The 23,044-nt window shown below is 37.3% G+C and overlaps 1 protein-coding gene across 1 annotated transcript in view; it reads left to right on the top strand.

Moving 5' to 3' along the window:
* LOC126298718 (uncharacterized) overlaps positions 1-20,890 on the top strand; it is a 199,802-nt gene extending 178,912 nt beyond the window's left edge. The window contains exons 5-7 of the mRNA XM_049990144.1: positions 2,476-2,551; positions 17,117-17,227; positions 20,805-20,890. Coding sequence (XP_049846101.1) covers positions 2,476-2,551; positions 17,117-17,196 — 156 coding nt within the window. The 3' untranslated portion in view covers positions 17,197-17,227; positions 20,805-20,890. The remainder of the gene's footprint in view (positions 1-2,475; positions 2,552-17,116; positions 17,228-20,804) is intronic.
* Positions 20,891-23,044: the final 2,154 nt, after the last annotated feature.

Raw genomic sequence — 23,044 nt, 5'->3', positions numbered from 1 at the left:
CACAGGCTTCACGTCACATAACTACTCACCTGTTTGACGATGACGAACTGTTCTACAGGTAGTGTTATGAATTATTTAATGTCAACAGATTAAAGTCTCGATTGATGGGAGTCGTCTGTAATGTAACATTTTTTTTTCTTTTCTCTACTAGTCACTTGTGTAACAATTGCATCTACAACGGTTCAGATGTCTATATGATTATTCCAAAAAAAATATTGTCTGAGACATTTCTGGTCTGACTGAAGCACTCAAAATTCACAAGTGTGCACTTTTGGCTTTGAGCTACGCAACACTACGTCCTTTTGTCACGGTACGTCTGCTTATTCGCTGATTCGCACACCATGGCTGTACGTTAGGGGGGGGGGGGGGGAGCGTTGTTATAAGAGGTCTTCTTGCAGTAAAAATTAATAACTTTAATATTTTTAAAAAAAATACTTGCAGTGGCCCTTAGCACGTAAAATTTTGATAGTGAATTTCCTGCATGAAATATTTCAGGGTGGGTTTCGACATGTCGGATTGGGCCGTTCCCTTGTCAGCTAGCAAAACACTCCAATGCAGTTGCTTAGCTGAAAGCTAAATGCGGTTGCCTCAATAAGGAACTCAGAGTTAAAGACACAGCACTTCTGTAAGAGAGAGAGCGACACAGGAAGTGCGACTGATAAGCTATTGCACAATAGAAAGTGAAAAGATCGCGAACACTCAAAGTTACGCAATACTCCCGGGGCGATCTACGCGAGATGGACTATGCCCTCCCCCCCCCCCCCCTCCCCCCCCCAATTCAGGCCTCGAGATAGCAGCAGAAATTAGCAACATGTACGAGTCTGCTTATTGTTGCTCTAGTATTTTGGTAGATTTAAATTGATATCTTTTCTGTACATATAAACTGACTCGTCCCGTGGACTAAATCCGTTTGGCGAAATTTTTGTCTCCATATGTTCAACCTTATATTAGATATTATTGACGTCCAGGGACCTCATGGTGTATAATTAACAACGTCATTCCTAAGAACACTGATAAGCACACACAACTATCTCTTTCTTCTCGGCTCTCCAGCCCTTGGAGGGCCTTGGCCTGTATCACAATATCCTGCCATTCTATCTGGTCCATGGCTCTCGTCTTCATCCCCTGACACCCAGCTTTTTCAAGTCTTCTTCAGTTCCGTCCACTCATCTCTCTGGGACGTCCCATCCATCGTGTGCCTACAGCTCTGCCATCAAAAATCTTCTTAGATGTTCTATCTTCCTCCATTCTAACCACGTGTACTGTCCATCGCGGTCTTCTTATTTTAATGGTAGTGACAATGTAAGGTTCTTCAAAAAGCTGTTCTAATTCTGCATTCCTACTGATGCGGCAACCTTCTTGATCGTATATTGGGCCGTATATTTTACCCAGAACCTTTCTCTCCCAAATACTAAGGATCCTTTCCCCATTTGCAGTCATGGTCCATGTCACGGTTCATACATAAAACTTGATCTTATAATTGTTGGTTGGTTGGTTGGTTTGGGGAAGGAGACCAGACAGCGAGGTCATCGGTCTCATCGGATTAGGGAAGGACGGGGAAGGAAGACGGCCGTGCCCTTTGAAAGGAACCATCTCTGCATTTGCCTGGAGCGATTTTAGGGAAATCACGGAAAACCTAAATCAGGATGGCCGGACGCGGGATTGAACCGTCGTCCTCCCGAATGCGAGTCCAGTGTCTAACCACTGCGCCACTTCGCTAGGTATAATTGTTTATAAATGAAGATTTTAGATTTTCGTGATAGAAGTGAGCTCCCAAATATGGGTAGTGTGGCAAAGTAGCATCTTTTGCCTGCTGCTATTCTAGCTTTCACCTCGCTGCTGATGTTATTTGTCTCAGTGATAGTCGATCCGAGGTACTTGTTGCCTCTCACCCTTTCAAACTCCTTGTCGGCTATCCTGAGAGGCATCAGCCAGCCCATTCAGGCCGCGAGACACTAGCAGAAATTAGCACGAGTCTGCTCATTGTTGCTCTAGTATCTTGGTAGATTTATATTCATATCTTTTCTGTACACATTTACTCGTCCCGTGGGAAAAAAACGTTTGGCGAAATCTAGGCCTCGATATGTTCTACCTTATATTAGATGTTATTGATGTCCAGAGACCTCAAGGTGTACAACTAACAACGTCATTCCTAACAACGCTGATAAGCACACATAATTGCTGTGACTTTATAATTCTGACTGTTTATATCCAGAACCTCCTTTCAGTATCCTGTACGTTTGATACCGCATTCTATTTAATTTTTGGTGTTATAATTTTCACAAATGGTAGCGTACATTCTTGTTCATGGCTTATTGTGTTATTTTGAATTATAATACCCAACACATGCTCAGCCTTTCACTAATGTTAACATTCCAGGACTAGTTGACCGGTATTTTTCCTATTTAACTGCCTTTAACCACATTGAAATGACTGTGTGTAGCTTAACACAGCAATCATCTTTTCTGTTTATAGGTTGTCATAAATACAATTGCATTTATGTCGTTGGCACCAGAAGTGGCAGAGGCCTTGTTTTCAGGAACAATGATTAGTAAGTATATAGCGAATGTTCTTAAAAATAAATTTCTTGTTCTTGCACTTAGGTATTTTATTTCATCATCATCACCACACCATTATTATTATTATTATTATTATTATTATTATTATTATTAATGAGTATTAATATTTTGCATCACCACTGCAGTCTGATTACGTTCACAGTGGTGAATATAAACGTCACCACTGTCGTGAAGAATACGGCAAGCGCCACAACCTGATTTCCCAGAACCTGGGCTTAGTGGAAGAGGGGTCAAAATAAGCAAACGTATGTCTTAGCTTACACGTAGATACACGACTGTTTCTGAGAAAGCGCCGGTCAAAATTTTTGAGGTACTTTGCCTGTTAGCGAATAAACAGTTCAGCCAATGCGATGGCACAGTCACTAGCGTCGCGACTTCACGCTTTTGCGGCCCATGTTCGGAACCCGATTATCACTATTTTTGTTTTTCATTTATCTATCCATTTTTATTTGCGATCGTTTTCGGTGAAATTCCTGTACTGTATGTGGATTCATAATCAGTTGCAACCTCGAGGTTTTCGATAAAGTTAAGCGTGGTTTGACGCGAAATTATAGTCAACGCTTGAAATCTTCAGGAATTTTAACGACAGTTCTTTTCCAAATGAGACTCATACGAAGAAATATCACTGTGGTAAGCCTGCCTTCAAGCAGTGGTCGTGGTGTTTGGAATTTCTATTTTCGAATATTTTTGCGGTCAATATCATCCAAGGGAATGCGCCAAATCACCCTGGAAGATAAACATAAGAATAAAATATAAAATTTGAGAACTTCTATAAGAATGAAATATAAGGATATGAGATTTTAGAAAGATTATAACCCCTGAAAATACTATACACACGTTTTGTATAATAAATGTATGACACTTATTGTGAAACTTCTTGTAATTTTACAACTTGATAAGCAACATTCGTGTAGTAAGCTGGTATGGACATGGACAGATAAATGAAGAAAATAAAATAAAAACAATAATCGAGTTTAGAATATGGGGCACACAAGTGAGAGGCAGCGACGCCAGCCGCTGTACCATCAAACAGTCTGAAATTACTTCCAGCTAAAACACTCCTAAATTACCTCGAAAGCTTTGACTGTCTTTTTCTCAGAAATACTCTTGTATATACGGATATGTCGAGATACTTGATTACTTATTTGGACTCCTCTTCCACTGAGCCAAGTTTCTGGGAGATCAGGTTATGGCATTGGCCGTTCCCACCTCAAGGGGTAACATTTAGTAGGCTGGATGTTTTCATGTTCCCTTTCACACTTCTACGCAATGTTGAGTAGCCAGTCCAAGGCGACTGAGAAATCACTTTTTATATCCATTTTGTTGTAAGTGTTGGCCCATAGCCAGGGAATGTGTATATGCAGTCTGGTAACGAATATGGAGGAGTCTGTTGCAATCTGAAGCTTCGGGTCAATCTGCGAGATGGAGTGACGGGTTGGTACACTGCCTGTAAAAGGCAGTTATCAGAGTTCACATCACTTATAACCAACAACTTTTAACTTCTTTAGAAGAAACTGAAAGAATAATTTGAAGCTATCCATATGAAGTTGATAATGATTTTGAAATTGGGGTACACGACAGCCTGAGTACCAGCACGTGTGCTGCATTCACACAAATACCACTGTGCTCCTAGTTAGTGAAAAAAAAGTTGAAAACTAAGTTGCCTGGGTTCTTCATGAATCTTTCTAATTATTAGATAAGAAAGTACAGCCTTTTGACTTTTGACCTTGGTTCACAATTTCTATTTTACACAACCTCGATTAATCGTTAGAAACACAGTGTCTGGTGTTGCTGTTTAAAAGATGTTATTCATTTCTTCAGGACTACAGTGAAACGAAGTATGTGCAACCATCATGTAATTTAAGTTGTTACATGAAGTAACGTGCAACACCGGAAGGTGGAAAAAGCAATAACATAATCTGCTGCTTCAGATCACGTTCAAATTTCGTGGAAGGATTTCAAACGGCCCCCAGTAGTATCACCTCGTATACCGGGACACAAACTGCGGTCGCACCACAATCCTAACGAAATAGATCACATTTAATCAGGTTGCAGTCTGTAATCTATGTGAGAATCAGCGGCTCATGGTATGGGTGGTTCCAGTGACGTCCTTTATGCGACTTCCTGAGACATTTTCGTGTCGATTCTGAGCGGCAGAGTGTCTGAAATACGTTTGTCGTCAGCGCGTGATTTCAACGCTGGGCGTCGCGGTTCTGACCTACATTGCGGAGGCATCAAAAGGAAGGACGAAATGTGGGCAAGAGAGGGTGTGACGACCCTTCCATTTATCTGACATTAACACACCTTACACGATACATAAATTTCTGAGGTACGGCCTTTTCTCCGGATATGAGGAAACCTTGCTGTCTGTAGAGACGCCGAACCTGAGTGTGGCGCCGCATGGTGCCTAGCTTTTGTATCATCACAGAGGAAGGTTGTAGGCACGTTTGAGCAAAATTTCCAACTTCTGCGTTGCAATGGAAGACAATTACGGAGTTTCAAAAAGTGGTCCTTTAATTGTGTTACACAGTGTAAATCAATTATTTAATACAGTTTCTCACTGCACTATATTGGAAATGGGTTAATTAAATTCCAGATTACACATAGAGCTTTTCATCGCATTTGTTGAAAACAGGGCACTATTTACAACACAACAGAGGGTCAAGGTATCCTTAAATGGTTAAAACCATGTTACCACAAGCGTGTAAACTGCTAGTCAAAATTAAACATTCATTAACACCCACTAGATGACTGTTTGGGCTTTTAAGCCGATGTGAAGAAAACTATAATCCAAGGCATTTCGTCAGTTTTGACAATATGTAAGGATGGAGTTTTAGGTATAGATTATGTAACAGAAGGGCACATAGCGCGTTAGAGAGCGGGGAGACATTAACCAGATCATCACTGAAGCTGAAAATAGCTTAAAACAAACACAACCTTTAAATGTTACTGTCTAGAAACCAATCGTAAATATACTGGGGATGTCTAAATACTGCACTCAGGACATAAAATACAAATATTTTAATCCTTGAAGTATCAAACGATTTTTCTTCTCTCTTCACATCTGGATACAGCTAGAAAAGCTAAAGGAAGAACTGGGTGATGTAGTCCGCTATTCCCACTCAAACCATGCTGATCGTTCCTGCAATTTGTACCTAAATATCATCCTTAAATACTGTGAAAATTACTGAAACAGCCTGTCCTGTAGTAAGGAGTGTCCTATTGTCAGTATTGTGGACTGAAAAACTTTATACTGAGCATGTAATCTATTTAAGTTTCATCACCTATGTGCCATATCATCACTTAATCTAGCTTTTGTATGTTAGATCTTGACGTCTAAGGGTTAATCAGAAAGTTTCCGTTCGAAGACCACACTAATCTTTTACCAACGTGTCGGTGCTTCTGTACCATCATCTCAGTTGTGCTGGGTTGCATATACGCTGCAGAAAAGCCCTCTAACAGAAACATTTTATCACTTTATTTCATAGCACACCAGAACACATGACTAACATCTTTGAGAGAGTAATACAGTAATAGTGTGAAATCAGAATGTAAGCTGAAACTATGGTGGCGTAATATAAGAAGTTGCAAAACAGGACAAAATGTGTGTTCTTTTGTGCAAGCGTCATCCAGTATTACATACAGTAGTCATAATAAATGTTGCATTTGCCAAAACATTATTAATGAACACTGACATCTAGATATACGTTATGATGTCAACACATTAATTTGTTTGTAATGTAATTAAAGGAGAAACAATATTTTTTTTCTATTGTGAGGGGGCAGCATGTTCCATCTGTGTCACCTTCAACAGGATCAGTTGCGGATAGTCACAGAAGTGGAGCCCAGAAGGAAAACAACAGGTGTGCAGGACCGATGTCTGTATATAACAGAAAAATGCTACATCTCTGTGGTGGCAGTTCGAATCAGCTACGGGATTGCTAGTGTCAACACAAACGATAAACAAGCTCCATGAATAACAATTACGTGCTATGAGACGTCTCAACCCCCCCCCCCCCCCCCCCACTGAACTGAATTTGGTGAGGAGCTCATGTCTCATGGCCATGAAATCAGTTGTGGAGTAGGGAGCATTGGAACGCAACAATGCAGTTTTCTGATGAGATCAACACCAGTGTGTGGAGGCAACTTGGGCAATATTTACACCCTAAATGTATTGTAGAACACCACCTGTCATATTTTTGGGTGGAATCATGTATGGCCGCAGGACACCCCTTGTGCCAGTACATTGGAGGACGACGGGTTTCAGGTATCAGGACAACATTCTTGCGAACATTGTGGCTCCGTTTGGTGAACATATTGGAGTAAGATTGACGCTTATGGACGACAGTGCACCTCCCCATCATCACAACGTTGTGAACAGTTTCCTAGTGCAGCACATAATCAGTTGGATTCTCCAGATCTCAATACCTTTGACTATACTGAGCCCATGCTAAAACGAGCAGTTTTCAAATCTTCCTGTCCCACCAGAGACCTAACAGGGATTCACAGAGGCCAATGGAATGGTACAATATCCCACAGGGTTACCAGGATAATTTGGCAAGGAGTACTCCTAAGTGTATTCAGAAGTGGCTCCAATTATGAGGAGGGCCAATTGGTTTATAAATAATGAGTTGAGCAAGATGAAAGTGAAGAGAAACTGTAGAGTTTAAGAGTGAAATCATTTGTAGGGTTCTGTTTTTGTTTGTGTTTATCAAGTGGAAATGTGTTATCTTCTTTATTTTTGTTTCCTTATGACTGCACATAACAGAACAAAATCAGTTTTGTAACCTGTTATGTTCAGTATTGCCATTCGAGCAATGTGCATCATTTATTTTGACTGCTGTATGAATACCAAATTGACAAGAATCTAAATAAAGGGAACAGTATTTGTTAATATCTAAAATATAATAAAAATATTTAAATATATATAACTATAAAATACTGATTTAGATAGATGTGACTTGTTCATCTTAGTCTACTAAGGAATGACCAGACACCTGGAATTACACTTTTGGTGATTTCTTTCAAGTCAGCAGCAAGGCGACAGGTAGCAGCTTCAGAGTCTGGTGTTGGCAGCCTCCAGACTCATTACGACTCAAAGACTCGCTGAGATGTCCCCTCATTGCTGGAATCTGTCAGACTGCATACTGCTAATTAGAAATGAGTCATATTTATATGGACTTGGCCTGTCCTTGTTTCACCAAGGCATCATTCCTATAATGGAAGCCATAACAGAGCTACAGCTCAGAAGTGAAGCAACCATACCACAAACATCACAGTGGCTCAGCCTTTCTGCTGTGTCAATGATATTTTGGCATGTTTCCTCTGATAGTCCAGAACATGTGGTAAAAAGTTGATATTTTGGGACAGTGCTTGTTGCATCAGCAAGTCACTTATGATGTAAGCGAGTAGATGATATTTGGCATCCCTCGCCACTTTCGTAGATTTTAACCATTTATGATAATTGGGGTGGACCCAAATATCACCTATTACTAAAAACATTTCAACTGAATCCCATCAAGAAATCTGGTAAAAATGTCAGTTGAAGTATAAATTTAGCTCGTTTTGGAAATGATTGAAAATGAGCTGCTTATAAATTGTAACTGAATTTGAAAATGATTGAAGATCAGTTAGTTATAAATTTTTAACTTAATTAAGAAAACCTGGACATAAAATTTTTAAAAAATATAAACTTCATTAAAAACAATAGGATGTCTCCTCATTCTAGCATTCAACTATTCATAACCTATACAAGAAACTAACTCGAAATTTTTAATTTTGAAATTAAATAATTTATTTTTATTTTTATTTTTACACAAATCTAGTATATTTTTAAACTTCTAAACTAACTCCCCAAATTTAACATTCAATATTCCTAATCTACATAAATTGGTTTTCTTCATTTTTAAAAACTAATAAAACATTTTCTTATTTTAAACTATTAAATTTTTATATCAATGTATTAAATTTAATATTTTTATTTTTAAATCTATTAAATTATTTTCCTTATAAATGAGTGAGCAGTTAAACAACTTCACTGTGGCGGAATGCCCCACTTATCATGAATCTGATGACTGTTTTAAAATAAACTTTACTGTGGTTCAACTTCATGACTACAATATAAGAAATAATTTAAGGTGATAGTATAAACTGTGGAAAGATCATTTAATTAATCTTATAATTAAGCACACCATCATCACTGATAGAAGAATCATAAGAAAAAACTGAAAAAAATACCTACTGCTAATAGTGAAAACAGTCCTGAAGTTTTCAAAGATGAGCCTAAACTACTGAAACAAATATTTCCTTTTTCTACTAACACACATTTGGGAAAACAAAAAATTGGAAAACAGTTAATCATTACACAGTTTACAAGACATCTGAAAATATTACAACCTACATATTTCGAAAACAGTATAGACTTAGTTGAGCCTATCCATTTCTTAAATACTTTGGAACCAAAAATTATGAAACAAATTAAACGATATTTGAAATTAAATAGTGGCTTCAAAATAAATTTCTTATTTTATAGTGGAAACAGAATGCAGGCCAAAGATAAAGTTATGGAATTTGGGCATGAAGTGCAAAGTTTTAGGAGTGCTAGAAAAAAGGATATATCAAAAAAATTTAAGAAAGGAAACAAAATATTTTAACACAAATGTCTAATTTTCAAATACATGGATCAGAATAGTATTTTTGGATTGCATTTAGCAACTATGTTCCATTAAGAAGCCCATCTTATATTGAATACAAAAAAGAGCCAAGCAATTTAATATTAATGTAAAATTAATGATCAAAATGTTTCTTATGGTCTGTAACATTAAATACAGTAAAAATGCACACAGAACAAGTGATTATAAAAACTTCAGTACAGAGATTAAAGAAAATATACCTAACATTTCATTTCCTTTTTCAGCTGAAAATATTGTAATAATTGTAATTCATATATCTATACATGACGATAGTATCTGTTCCCGAAAGAACAGTTACCGTAGATAACCATGCAGCTTTGCTAGAAATGAAATGATAATTAAATGGACACCCTAGCTGCAAACAGGCGTTGATGTACTTCATTAGGGACATGTTGAAAATGTGTGCCCCAACCAAGACTCGAACCCGGGATCTCCTGCTTACATGGCAGACACTCTATCCATTTGAGCCACCGAGGGCACAGAGGATAGCGCGACTGCAGGGACTTATCCCTTGCACGCTCCCCATGAGACCCACATTCCCAACATGTTCACACCACTATATTCGTAGTGTGCCTAAGAGATGTTTGCCCATCATACTCATTACTCGTGGTAGATTAATCTACCAAGTCCCGTACGAGTTCGGGCATAGTGTGTGCATTTGAACAAGAAGGTCAATGGTCGGGAAGCCATATTTTAACAATACATGACGATAGTATCTGTTCTGTTTCTAATTTATTTTTGATTATATAAATTTTTCTTGTTGTTCATAATTGTTTTTTAAAGGGCGAAAAATGCTCCTTTATTAAATTTTAATTACGAAATATAGCGACATTGAAAGCTGTCTTAGGACTGTATCCGTAATTATCTCATAGTAGTTTTTACTTATATGAAGGCAAATGACCACAAATAAATAAATCAAATTTTTAACTGCTCAGCAAGATGTTAATGTTTAAATTTAATAAATCTTTACTATGTTTGCAATTATTGTTTGAAAGTTCTTTATCGATTTTTTTACTCCAATTCATCCCTTTTACAATGAAAAAATCGTGGTTTAATTCTTCTAAATATTTCTGACGATTGTAACTAATTATTAGTTTATAGACTTCTCTGTTTTCTTCTACAGCTTTTAAGATATTGGCACCTAGACCTAGAATTCCTTTTGTAACTTTTTCTATTGCTTTAGTAATTGGTTTTTATAATTGTCATATTCTGTTCTAAGTTGTTTCCTCATTTATATACACTTCTCTTAATTATTCTTGTCCCTTTCTATTTATATCCTGTTTCACTTCATTTCATAACAATTTAGGATTTAAAAATAAATATTACCAAGAAAAATAAGAATCTGATATATTTTGATGTTACTGGTGTGACAGTTAATTTAGAAATGGATAAAATGATTAAATTGTTTTATCTTTAGAAGTAAGTTTAAAAAATTTTAACCTTTATAACCAAACCAAACATTTTATCCTTTTAAATTTTAATCTTTATAAATGATCAAAACTGATATCTATCAACTTTATTCTTTTACAGTGAATAATGAAAATAAAAAAATTTTAATCTTCCTAATTAAGATATTGAAATTAATATAAATGTTTGTTATGGTAATGTTTACCCAAATCAATCTCAGTTACATATGAGCATTTAAACTGGTCATGCCGATGTATCAGATTACCCTATACATGATGGAAAATTTAACAAGAAGTTAACTGATAAACCATCAGAAAATTATTTGGCTTTATAAGTATAAAATAAGGAAATCATATTTTATCAGGAATGCTAGACCCTTCCATTCCTTCATCAGTTTTATTAAATTAATTTTGTCCCCTTTTTGATAAAATGTATATGGGAAATTTTATTAATAATGATAAAATAAAAAATAAGAAATAAAATCTTTATCCTTTCTAAATATTAGGTTGATTTTTTAAATATCATAAAAAAGTAATGTGGGAAGGAGTTTTAACTATAATTTTTACATGGTCTTCAAGTGCTGAAGATTCTACACTGACACAGGCTGCTATAAATAACTTTAAATAACTCGAGTTGAAATAATAGGTGCTTCACTAAAACAAAGTAAAGTTACTGTTGAAACTGTAGAAATTGTGGTAGTTATTGTTAAAGATGAAACTAAACTGAACTTAAATTCGAGGAAGAAAGATAAAAAATCGTAAAATATTTTTCTATTAATGACAAAGTTCTGAAATTGCTGAATTGAGTAATCCAAATAATTTTTGGTACATGTAACAAATCATAAATCAGGAGAGAGTTTTATGCCTTGTGTTATTTTTGCGGTTTTTCAAAAAAATCCAAGAAATAATTGGTTTGTTCGTTACTTATTATTAGAAAATATCAAATTACAGAACTTTTCAAAGCTTATGATACATTTTGTGATTTTAACAGAGTAACACAATTAAAATGAGGTACTCATACAAACCCACATAATTTTATTACAAATTATTCCATTTATGTTATATATACGACTCAAAAAATTATTGTAGCAACAAAATAAACTAATATGAAATTATGTGCTACTTTTGATAAGAAAATGTCTAATGATACTTCATCTTGTATAGCATACAATATTATCAGAAATAGTTTTATTTTTAGGATAATAGAGTAATACACTTTTAAAAATAATATATAAACAAATCTGCTCTACATATTTTTGGTGAATTGCCAAATTAGCAATTTCTTTAATTTGTATATTTAAGCGAATTTTTAAAAAAACTGTAAAACTTTTGTATTTATTACCTCATAATAATTATTTGCAATTTTTACTGTTGTATTAAGGAGAGAATATATTTTTTCTTCAGTTTCTTCCCAATTATATGTATCCACATAATCATAAATTTCTTTCAAATAATCAATAGCATCATTATGTTTTGTGCTTTTTCAAACTTGGTAATGATTAATTTTTCAAAATAATAATTGCAAATATTACATTGAACTTGTTTATTTATTGTAACTCAACAAAAATATTTTTTTGCAAATATAAATTCATCTCACACATTAGTAATTTTATTTGTTCTAATTTATATGACAAAAATTAAAATACAAATTTATAGAGGTGGTAAATTATTGTTGTTGTTGATATTGTGGTCTTCAGTCCTGAGACTGGTTTGATGCAGCTCTCCTTGCTACTCTATCTTGTGCAAGCCGCTTCATCTCCCAGCACCTACTGCAACATACATCCTTCTGAATCTGCTTTGTGTATTCATCTCTTGGTCTCCCTCTACGATTTTTACCCTCCACGCTGCCCTCCAATGCTGACTTTGTGATCCCTTGGTGCCTCAGAACATATCCTACCAACTGGTCCCTCCTTCTTGCCAAGTTGTGCCACAAACTCCTCTTCTCCCCAATTCCATTCAGTACCTCCTCATTAGTTATGTGATCTACCCATCTAATCTTCAGCATTCTTCTGCAGCACAACATTTCGAAAGCTTGAATTCTTTTCTTATCCAAACTACTTATCGACCATGTTTCACTTCCATGCATGGCTAAACTCCATACAAATACTTTCAGAAACGACTTCCTGACTCTTAAATCTATATTCGATGTTAACAAATTTCTCTTCTTCAGAAACGCTTTCCTTGCCACTGCCAGTCTACATTTTATATCCTCTCTACTTCGACCATCAGTTATTTTACTTCCTAAATAGCAAAACTCCTTTACTACTTTAAGTGTTTCATTTCCTAATCTAATTCCCTCAGCATCACCTGACTTAATTCGACTACATTCCATTATCCTCGTTTTGCTTTTGTTGATGTTCATCTTATATCCTCCTTTCAAGACACTGTCCATTCCATTCAACTGCTCTTCCAAGTCCTTTGCCGTCTGTGACAGAATTACAATGTCATCGGCGAACCTCAAAGTTTTTGTTTCTTCTCCATGGATTTAGTACCTACTCCGATTTTTTCTTTTGTTTCCTTTACTGCTTGCTCAATATACAGATTGAATAACATCAGGGAGAGGCTACAACACTGTCTCACTCCCTTCCCATCCACTGCTTCCCTTTCATGTTCCTCGACTCTTATAACTGCCATCTGGTCTCTAGAAATTGTAAATAGCCTTTCGCTCCCTGTATTTTACCCCTGCCACCTTTAGAATTTGAAAGAGAGTATTCCAGTCAACACTGTCAAAAGTTTTCTCTAAGTCTACAAATGCTAGAAACGTAGGTTTGTCTTTCCTTAATCTTTCTTCTAAGATACGTTGTAAGGTCAGTATTGCCTCACGTGTTCCAATATTTCTACGGAATCCAAACTGATCCTCCCCGAGGTCGGCTTCTACTAGTTTTTCCATTCGTCTGTAAAGAATTCGCGTTAGTATTTTGCAGACGTGGCTTATTAAACTGATAGTTCGGTAATTTTCACATCTGTCAACACCTGCTTTCTTTGGGATTGGAATTATTATATTCTTCTTGAAGTCTGAGGGTATTTCGCCTGTCTCTACATCTTGCTCACCAGATGGTTTTGTCAGGACTGGCTCTCCCAAGGCCGTCAGTACTTCTAATGGAATGTTGTCTACTCCTGGGGCCTTGTTTCGACTCAGGTCTTTCAGTGCTCTGTCAAACTCTTCACACAGTATCATATCTCCCACTTTGTCTTCATCTACATTCTATTCTATTTCCAGAATATTGTCCTCAAGTATATCGCCCTTGTATAGACCCTCTATATACTCCTTCCACCTTTCTTACCCCTAGTGAGATAACCCTCTACATCCTTACATTTGTCCTCTAACCATTCCTGCTTAGCCATTTTGCACTTCCAATCGATCTCATTTTTGAGACGTTTGTATTCCTGTTTGCCTGCTTCATTTGTTGCATTTTTATATTTTCTCCTTTCACCAATTAAATTCAATATTTCTTCTGTTACCCAAGGATTTCTACTAGCCCTCGTCTTTTTACCTACTTGATCCTCTGCTGCCTTCACTACTTCATTCTTCAGAGCTACACAGTAGTCTTCTACTGTATTTCTCTCCCCCATTCCTGTCAATTGTTCCCTTATGCTCTCCCCGAAACTCTGTTTGTCCAGATCCCATTTCCTTAAATTCCCACCTTTTTGCAATTTCTTCAGTTTTAATCTACAGCTCATAACCAATAGATTGTGGTCAGAGTCCACATCTGCCCCTGGAAATGTCTTACAATTTAATACCTGGTTCCTAAATCTGTGTCTTGCCATTATATAAACTATCTTATACCTTCTAGTATTTCCAGGATTCTTCCATGTATACAACCTTCTTTTATGATTGTTGAACCAAGTGTTAGCTATAATTAAGTTATGGTCTGTGCAAAATTCTACCAGACGGCATCCTCTTTCATTTCTTTGCCCCAGTTTATATTCAACTACTACGTTTCCTTCTGTCCCTTTTCCTACTCTCGAATTCCAGTCACCCATGACTATTAAATTTTCGTCTCCCTTCACTATCTGAATAATTTCTTTTATCTCATCGTACATTTCATCAATTTCTTCATCATATGCAGAGCTAGTTGGCATATAAACTTGTACTATTGGAGTAGGTGTGGGCTTCGTGTCTATCTTGGCCACAATATGCTGTTTGTAGTAGCTTATCCACACTCCTATTTCTTTATTCATTACTAAACCTACTCCTGCATTACCCCTATCTGATTTTGTATTTACAAGCCGGTATTCGCCTGACCAAAAGTCTTGTTCCTCCTGCCACCGAACTTCATTAATTCCCACTATGGTTTTGAATATCTAAGCTAATTTACAGGAAAAAAATTACAAATTTTGAAAGAATGAAAACATCAACATTATTTTGTATTTATTTATATATTTATATTTTCAGAGTTTATGTTTCTTACATTTTTCAGGCACATGATTTTTTTATGCAGTTACAAATTTATAATTAACTGATTTTCAATCAATTCCATATTTGGTTAAATTTACAATTTAACTGATGTTAAACTCATTAAAATTTGGATGTGGATGAACTTGTTTTTGTAGCAGTGTGTTGGCATGTGGTTGAATTATTTTTGGTATTAATAGATGATATTTGAGGTCGCTCCTTGTTCCATAAGAAGTGAGGTACTATTGCCAAATGTCATCTACTTAAGTGCGTGGCCAGCTCCAATGTGACGTGCTCCCATGAAGTTCTTCCATTGACCATAGCACCATCTTTATTTTATTCAGCTATGGCGAGTAAATTATTTGCAGCACACTAATGTTAACAGAAAAATATTTTAAGTTGGATCAGATTACTTTTGCAGAGCGGGTGCGAAGTAATAATGGGTGACCTACCCACTCTAGAGCATGCTAACACTTTCTCTTTCTCTCTCTCTCTCTCTCTCTCTCTCTCTCTCTCTCTCTCTCTCTCTCTCTCTCTCTCTCTATCTATCTATCTATCTATCTATCTATCTATCTATCTATCTATCTATCTATCTGTGTGAGTATTTTCAGAGGAGAATTCTCCCTATCGTTTAAAATAATGGTGACTTATTTCGCAAAACACAGACCAATCCTCAAATCATAAAAAAGACATTAAATTAAAATACAACATGTTGGATGCCATTTTCGGTTCACTTCAAACAGTGATCAGCCCTCCCATCACATTACAATACTGTGTGGTATGGGACAATGACCCACTCTTAGCCATACAAGAGCACCAGTTTTGCTTTTTGTGGCCAGAAGAGTGTAGGCCAAGATTTCACAGTATATTTCACATATTGCCCCTCCCATCCAGTTCATGTACCTCTCAATAGAACATGTGACTACTCACAGGGGCTATAAACTAGGAACAGGTTGCAGTGGACTTCGAAATGCAAACTGGGAAGTGGATATACAATAAGAAGCATAGGATGTATCATTGTGGCTCTCATACCGGTAAATTGAAAACTTGCGACTCAATGATTGACATAAATGTAAATGAGTTGTGATATAACAATTAGTTATTCATACTGATGTATTTTGAAGATATATAACATGAAATTTCGGTTATGAGGCCACAATACATATCATGTTCCACAACATTTTCGTATCTCTACAGACAAATATAATAGAATGGTATATGTCCAGTTGTTGAGATAAAAAGTGGGCAAGGTTGACACACTAGTTGTCATCGTTACATTGGGAAGAGGTGAAATTAGTTTCAGTTGTTTATGGTCTTGTTGCTCAAGATACTCCAATTGATGAACAGCAAGACGTTTCACTATGTGATTGATTTGATTTCAAGATAAAGAGGAGCTTGTGAAATCTGTTTGATGAATTATTTGATTAATATTTCGAGATGGAAGTCAGAATGAAAGAGAAATTGTTGAACATTGATAAAGGAGTCTGATGCTACACTGTGGGCGATCAAGACGTCAGCTGCAGCGCTGATTTGATTTCAGGTTATTATGACAAATAAAACCACTGTTAAGAGCATCTAAAGAAAGCGACTAGTGGGGCATGGAAATATTGGGCAGAAAACTGAATAGTCTAAACGGTTGGAAACTCAGAAGCATAGCATTTATCAGTGTCAGTGAATCTCAGACCTCATAGCATTACACAATAGGTTAACACATAAAAGGTGAGACAGAGTAAAATGGAAACCAAGTGTGACTTCCTTTCTAGCACCCTTGTTGACCTTTATCATCACTCCATTAAGTTCTGCATGATTGTTTAAATTCATATCAACACTATTACAGCAGCAGACAGTAATTAGATGGTTTTTCTTCAGGATGATTACTTTTGAGTCCTTTCAATGTTTTTGCTTTTGCATAAACATATTTATAATTTAGAATTAAGAGTACAACTACAGCAATAGCATCTATAACAAATAATGAATATTACATCTATGGAATATGTGACCTTTTGTTAAAATAAATGTAAGAAGTAAATTATGTTGTTGCAGTGTTGGCTGTCATCTACATTTATGGAGCCAGTATGATCCTTGTGCACCCTGAAATTATTCGGACACCACTGGATGAGTAAAGACAATTCTAGAAGGATATGAAACAAACAGGTAATTTCCAAACAGTACTAAAAAAGTTAATTTTGTGGTGTTTCAGTCATAGTACATATTTCATAACAGAAATAATGTAATTAGTGTACCCTGAGCGCTATCAAGACAAAGAAGTTCAACTCCTTTCACAGTCATTGACACATAAACGTAAAGACTAGGGATCAACTGAAGTCGATATCATTGAGATCACATAACATCAATGGTTTGCAAGTAGAACAGCATACATTAACAATATGTTTCCAGTCATTTAGAAAGGGATGCGTCGTATTTATCTTTCAGTATCTCAAGCTGCAGTGCTATGTCCATAAGGAGTCTTTCAAAGCAGCATCTCCATCAGCATCTCCAGACTTTAAGTTGAGAAGAGAGCAATGGCCTGCACATAGTTCCAATCTTTAACAGTGGAGAAACTGAAATGCTTTATTCATTGTCTAAGATATATATGTATTACTCTGATAATATTTTTTTTCAGATGACATGGTAATATAACTCATGTTAAGCACAGCTGTTTGTCAATTTATATCTTCAAATAAATGTACTGGTACACGTGAAGGCAGAGGCTGCAGTCGCTTAAGCAGGCTGAGGTTAAAACTGAATGATGTCCTCATTTTAGTTTTTCAACTATTGAGAATAGACAAAGTATCATTATATCCTGATTGTACTGAGTGCAACATTGTCTGAAAGAGTTAAAAGATTATAGCCCATTATATTACATTAGCTGAGCAAATCAAATTTGTATCACAATTTTAATACGATGGTCTCGGTAATGGATTATATCAAACATTCAGTAATCATTTCTCACGCAGGATGGGCTAATTTCAGTGATCCGGGGGATGTGGGAAGATGGCTGAGTGCAGATAGTGGGGAAACCTGCTCATTGTATAATAAAAGCAGATGAAATTTATGGATATGCTTCCTTAAAGTGAGGTGGTTTTTCCAATAAATATCATTATTGGTAAGGGAACTTTACGCATAGGAGGTAATCTGCGGATGCGGAGTGCAACGTGCTTCATCATTCATAATATCCAAACATTTACACTGACTACACTGTTTGCATTTGCCTACTGAGCCTTGATTCTACCAGGCATCCACCTCTTTGTTCAGACATCAATGGGCGCTAGTGTCTTTCGTAAGCGCTCCAAAATTACGGAAATCACATGCTGAGAGATCGGGACTGTAAGGAGAATGTGTAAAAGCTTGGCAGCGAAAATACACACATCAAAAAATGATTTGCATCACCTCGGTTCCAAGAACTCCTGAAGATAGACGTTGACTGTCGATATTCTATCACAGACACAGTCCCCTTGCAGCAAGGTGGAGGCTCCCTGACGTTTTGGAGTGGCATTTTGTGGGGGACGACGTACGCCGCTGGTGGTCATGGAAGTTGCTGTAACGGCTGCATGATAATTGAATGCCATCCTCCGACCGATAGTGCAACCATATCGGCAGCATATTGGCGAGGCATTCGTCTTCATGGACGACAATTCGCGTCCCCATCATGTACATCTCGTGAATGACTTCCTTCAGGATAACGACGTCGCTCGACTTTAGTGGCCATTATGTTCTCCAGAGATGAATCCTACCGAACATGCCTGGGATAGATTGAAAAGAGCTGTTTATGGACGACGTAACCCACCAACCACTCTCAAGAATCTACGCCGAATTGCCATTGAGGAGTGGGACAATCCGGACCATCAGTGCCTTGATCAACTTGTGGATAGTATGCCACGACGAATACAGGAATGCATCAATGCAAGAGGACATACTACTGGGCATTAGAGGTACCGGTGTGCACAGAAATCTGGGCAATCACCTCTGAAGGTCTCACTGTAAGGTGGTACAACATGCAATATGTGGTTTTCATGAGCAACAAAAAGGGCGGAAATGATGTTCATGTTGAACTCTATTCCAATTTTCTGTACGGTATTCGGAACTCTGGAAAACGAGGTGATGCAAAACTTTTTTTTTTATGTGTGTACTACAGCATAGTCGCACAGCCTTGGCAGCATGTGGGTCCGGAGCACGTGGCCATGCTGCCCAAGTTTCACTGTGGAACAAATCATTCATACAGGCCCGATCTCTCCCCATGCAATTTCCATGTTTTTGGAGGCCCTGAAAAAAGACATTCGTGTCCATAGATTTGCTTCATCTGAAGAGGCGCACGTCTATCGGGTAGAATTATGCTTCTGTAGGCAGCTGCGTATGTTCTTACATGAAGGAATTGACCGTCTTTTCGCACAGTGGGATAAAAGCACTGACACATATGGCGACTACTTTTCAAATAATGAACGAGTCACTTTTCTTCTGTATGTCTCGTTTTGATTTGACTGTCCCTTAAATTTCACCTTTTTACTGACACTCATCTCAATAATGACATTCTTATGACCTATTTCTAGAAAGAATAAGGTAGATCATTGGATGGTTGTCGATGTGTTTTCGCGAGTAATGTCTACATTCTACGTAACAAGTGTTTCATATTTAAGCAAAAGATATCTTAAAATCTACAAATGCATCGGTACACACCTATTTCCTTTCTTCAGCTTCTCATGATGACAATAGCATAAGGCACAACGTTGCATTCAGTTTCCTCGCGTTGTACCTACATCGAAATTGAGAAATATACTCAAAAGACTACACGATGTCAGAAACGAATGTGTTTGCTTGTTAGAATATTATTGTCCACCAAATAAGTGAAAGATGGCAAGGGTAGTTAAGCGTAATTCATCCCTTAAATATTAGATTTCATTTTACAGTTATCTATGGAACTTCAAACTTGAGAGCTGTTCAGATTTTAGAGCTAAAACAAGAGTTTTGATTTAAATTCTGTTGGACGCTGTATTCCTTATAACGTCATCAACTATTCTGGGAAAACTGATAGCTTCTTTGTCTGCATATCCGTTTACAACTGGGAAGAAATAATTGGAGAAGAAGCAAGTAGAGTTAAAAATCAAAAGAGCAGCTTCGCACAGAAAGTGAAAATATTCCAGCATCATTTGTTTCCTGATTAACAGGGCATCAACACTTATTTTCCGTGGACATCGTACCATTTAAGTATACACCGAATGGTGAGGTGTCCACAGACTGTATCAAACTTTTTTTTCCCTCCAAACTCTTGCCTTCATTGTGTAAGCTGAATGAGACAAGTGCAGCTACCAAACGGATATCATTTTCCAATTGAAATCAGAACCCTGTGGGCAATCGATCGCTGTATTATTGCTTCCACGGTGATAATGAAAATAGCGTGAATCTGTTACAGATATTCATGTGCTTCAGTTGCTATTCTTAAATAAAGGTTTAGCCCCATTTACTATTTCCTGCTTTGTAAGAACCATTCGCAGAAAAGTGATCCTTTCAAAGTTCGGACATCTGATTGCATATAGTGCTGTGTATTTTTCCTACTATTACAAAATGGTCACTATGGGACTTAACGTCTGCGAGCGCGCGCGCGCGCGCAGACACACACACACACACACACACACCTTCCTAAGATTTGACTGAAGCAGGCCTATGAAGTCTTTTTTTAGTATATTTGAAAACTTTAGTAAAGCTGTGTACTTATTCACTTCTTTCTCTTTTTCAGGCTATTACTACAGTCCGTAGAAAATATTGAAAATACACAGTTCAACGTCATTTTTGTAGTGTAAAATTTTTATTAATAAAATGTACTTCTTGGATATTTTTGTATCACTATGACACCTGATTCCCCCTATATTCCTTATTATTTATGTAGATATGTCTGTAAAATTATTTATACCACTCGAAGATGACTGCAGTTTTATGGAATTGTTTACGTTTTGCTTTGTAATTAGACCTTTAATTAAAAATAACAGTACTGTGTGACTAAAGGGCGTCAGTTGCTCTTACACTGTACATTTCGCATATGATGACGTGAAGCTGTGTTTATAAAGGGGCAATTTCTTTTCAAGCTCCATTCGGTCGCGAAATGGAAACCGCAATGAAAATAATAATTGTTATTTGCAATATTTCGCTACACCTACCAGTTATTTCTCTACATAGTCGCGGCTCTGACTAAGAGATTTGTCGTAGCATGGTACCAAATTTCCAATACCCTCGTCATAGAAGGCAGTCCCATGTTCTTTCAGCCAATTTCCTACGCTAGTCTTCCTCTCGCTGTGTATGCCAAAATGATGTCCTCATAGCCAGCAGTTCAGATGAGTCAAGAGATGAAAATCGGGGGAAGCCAGGTCTAGGCTATGTCGTAGGTGATCAAATACTTCGCGTCTGAAACGCTATAGGAGCGACATTGTTGCACTTGCTGTGAGCGTCCAAGCATTGTCATGAATATGGAAACACACGACAGCTTGTTTATGTGGTCTGCATGATAACAGGCGGAACACCACCGCAGGCTCTTCACACTTTGCGGGAAATTATTTTTCTAAGCACGTTTGCGTGTTCACTATGGGCTCAGAACTGAAAAGTGCGACATGACACGATCGAAAGACAAACTAGAGACACTACTCGCATTCGGGAGGACGACGGTTCAATCCCACGTCCGGTCATCCTGATTTAGGTTTTCCATGGTTTCCCTAAATCGCTGTAGGCAAATCCCGGGATGGTTCCTTTGAAAGGGCACGGCCGACTTCCTTCCCTAATCCGATGAGACCGATGACCTCGCTGTGTGGTGTCCTCCCCCAAACAACACAACACAACACAACACAACTATAGACACTGTGCAACTTACCTGCGCAAACCTTCATCGGATTTTCACTGCGGTTTTAATTTCACGACCGATCGGATGTTAAAAAACAAATAGCTCTCGTTTTTTTAAGCATATGCACTCCTAAAAAACGGACACTAATGTTACTACAAAACACTCCACCCACCACATTTTCATTTCTAGAGACCTTAATAGCCACAAACAATAGTCACGTAACAATGAGAAGTGCTTTCCTTGCAGTATCAACACGCCATGTGACGAAATTATTCCGGGCGCATCATTAAACAGACTGTGTGTGTGTCATCATGCTCAGCATTCGATCATATACACTCATAATTAACAGCACTGCAGGTAGACGGCGTGTTGGAGACAAGGTGCCTGTGATGCCCATAGCGAGTATAATGCTTGGTTGTGTTACGTTGCTGGAAGGTCATCAGACTTTCACCTGGGATAGGAAAACATCCGTTTCCTTTTCCAAGGAGTCATCGCGAGAGTATTCTTCGGCAATTTAAAGAAACAAAGAAAGCCTTCAGTGTGTCTAGTAGCTAGACGAGTATTCGTACCGTTGTTCTCCTCAGTGTCGCCATCACCCTATGGATGCTGTCATGTGACCATGTGACGATTGTTTCTCACCTTGTCAGCCAAGTTGTGGTTACACACATTGCTTCCAATCACAGAACTCTAACGCACTGCTTCACAGTGGGCGCCACAACCATACGTTTTCCACTTACGACTGGATTTTAGTCTTCTTCCTTGTTAAACAACAATTTTTAAGCAACTATCGTTTGTTGAACTTACAAAAAGCACGCTACATTACCGCCACGAAACGAGGACTCGATTATGTGCACGTAACTTGACAGAGGTATAGCGTAAGCTGCCATATCCATGAAAATGGCAGCGTATTCTCACAATGTGCCAACCTCGTATTGGTTAACAAATTGTACTGTTCTTGAAGGTTTGACACATATTAGGTGCATTTAGGGCTGGCAAAATGTAGAAAGATATAACACTAGCTAAGCATAAAACTGATGATACGATGAAAGTTACAAAGGCCTGTACACGTATATTTATGCATATACCTGAATAAGAGCTACTAAAAATGAAACAGCTCCGTATACTGGCCCCAACGAGCCATCCAATGA

This window comes from Schistocerca gregaria, chromosome X (genome assembly GCF_023897955.1).
Source record: "Schistocerca gregaria isolate iqSchGreg1 chromosome X, iqSchGreg1.2, whole genome shotgun sequence".
Lineage (NCBI taxonomy): Eukaryota > Metazoa > Arthropoda > Insecta > Orthoptera > Acrididae > Schistocerca > Schistocerca gregaria.
This window is presented reverse-complemented; position numbering and strand designations above follow the sequence as displayed.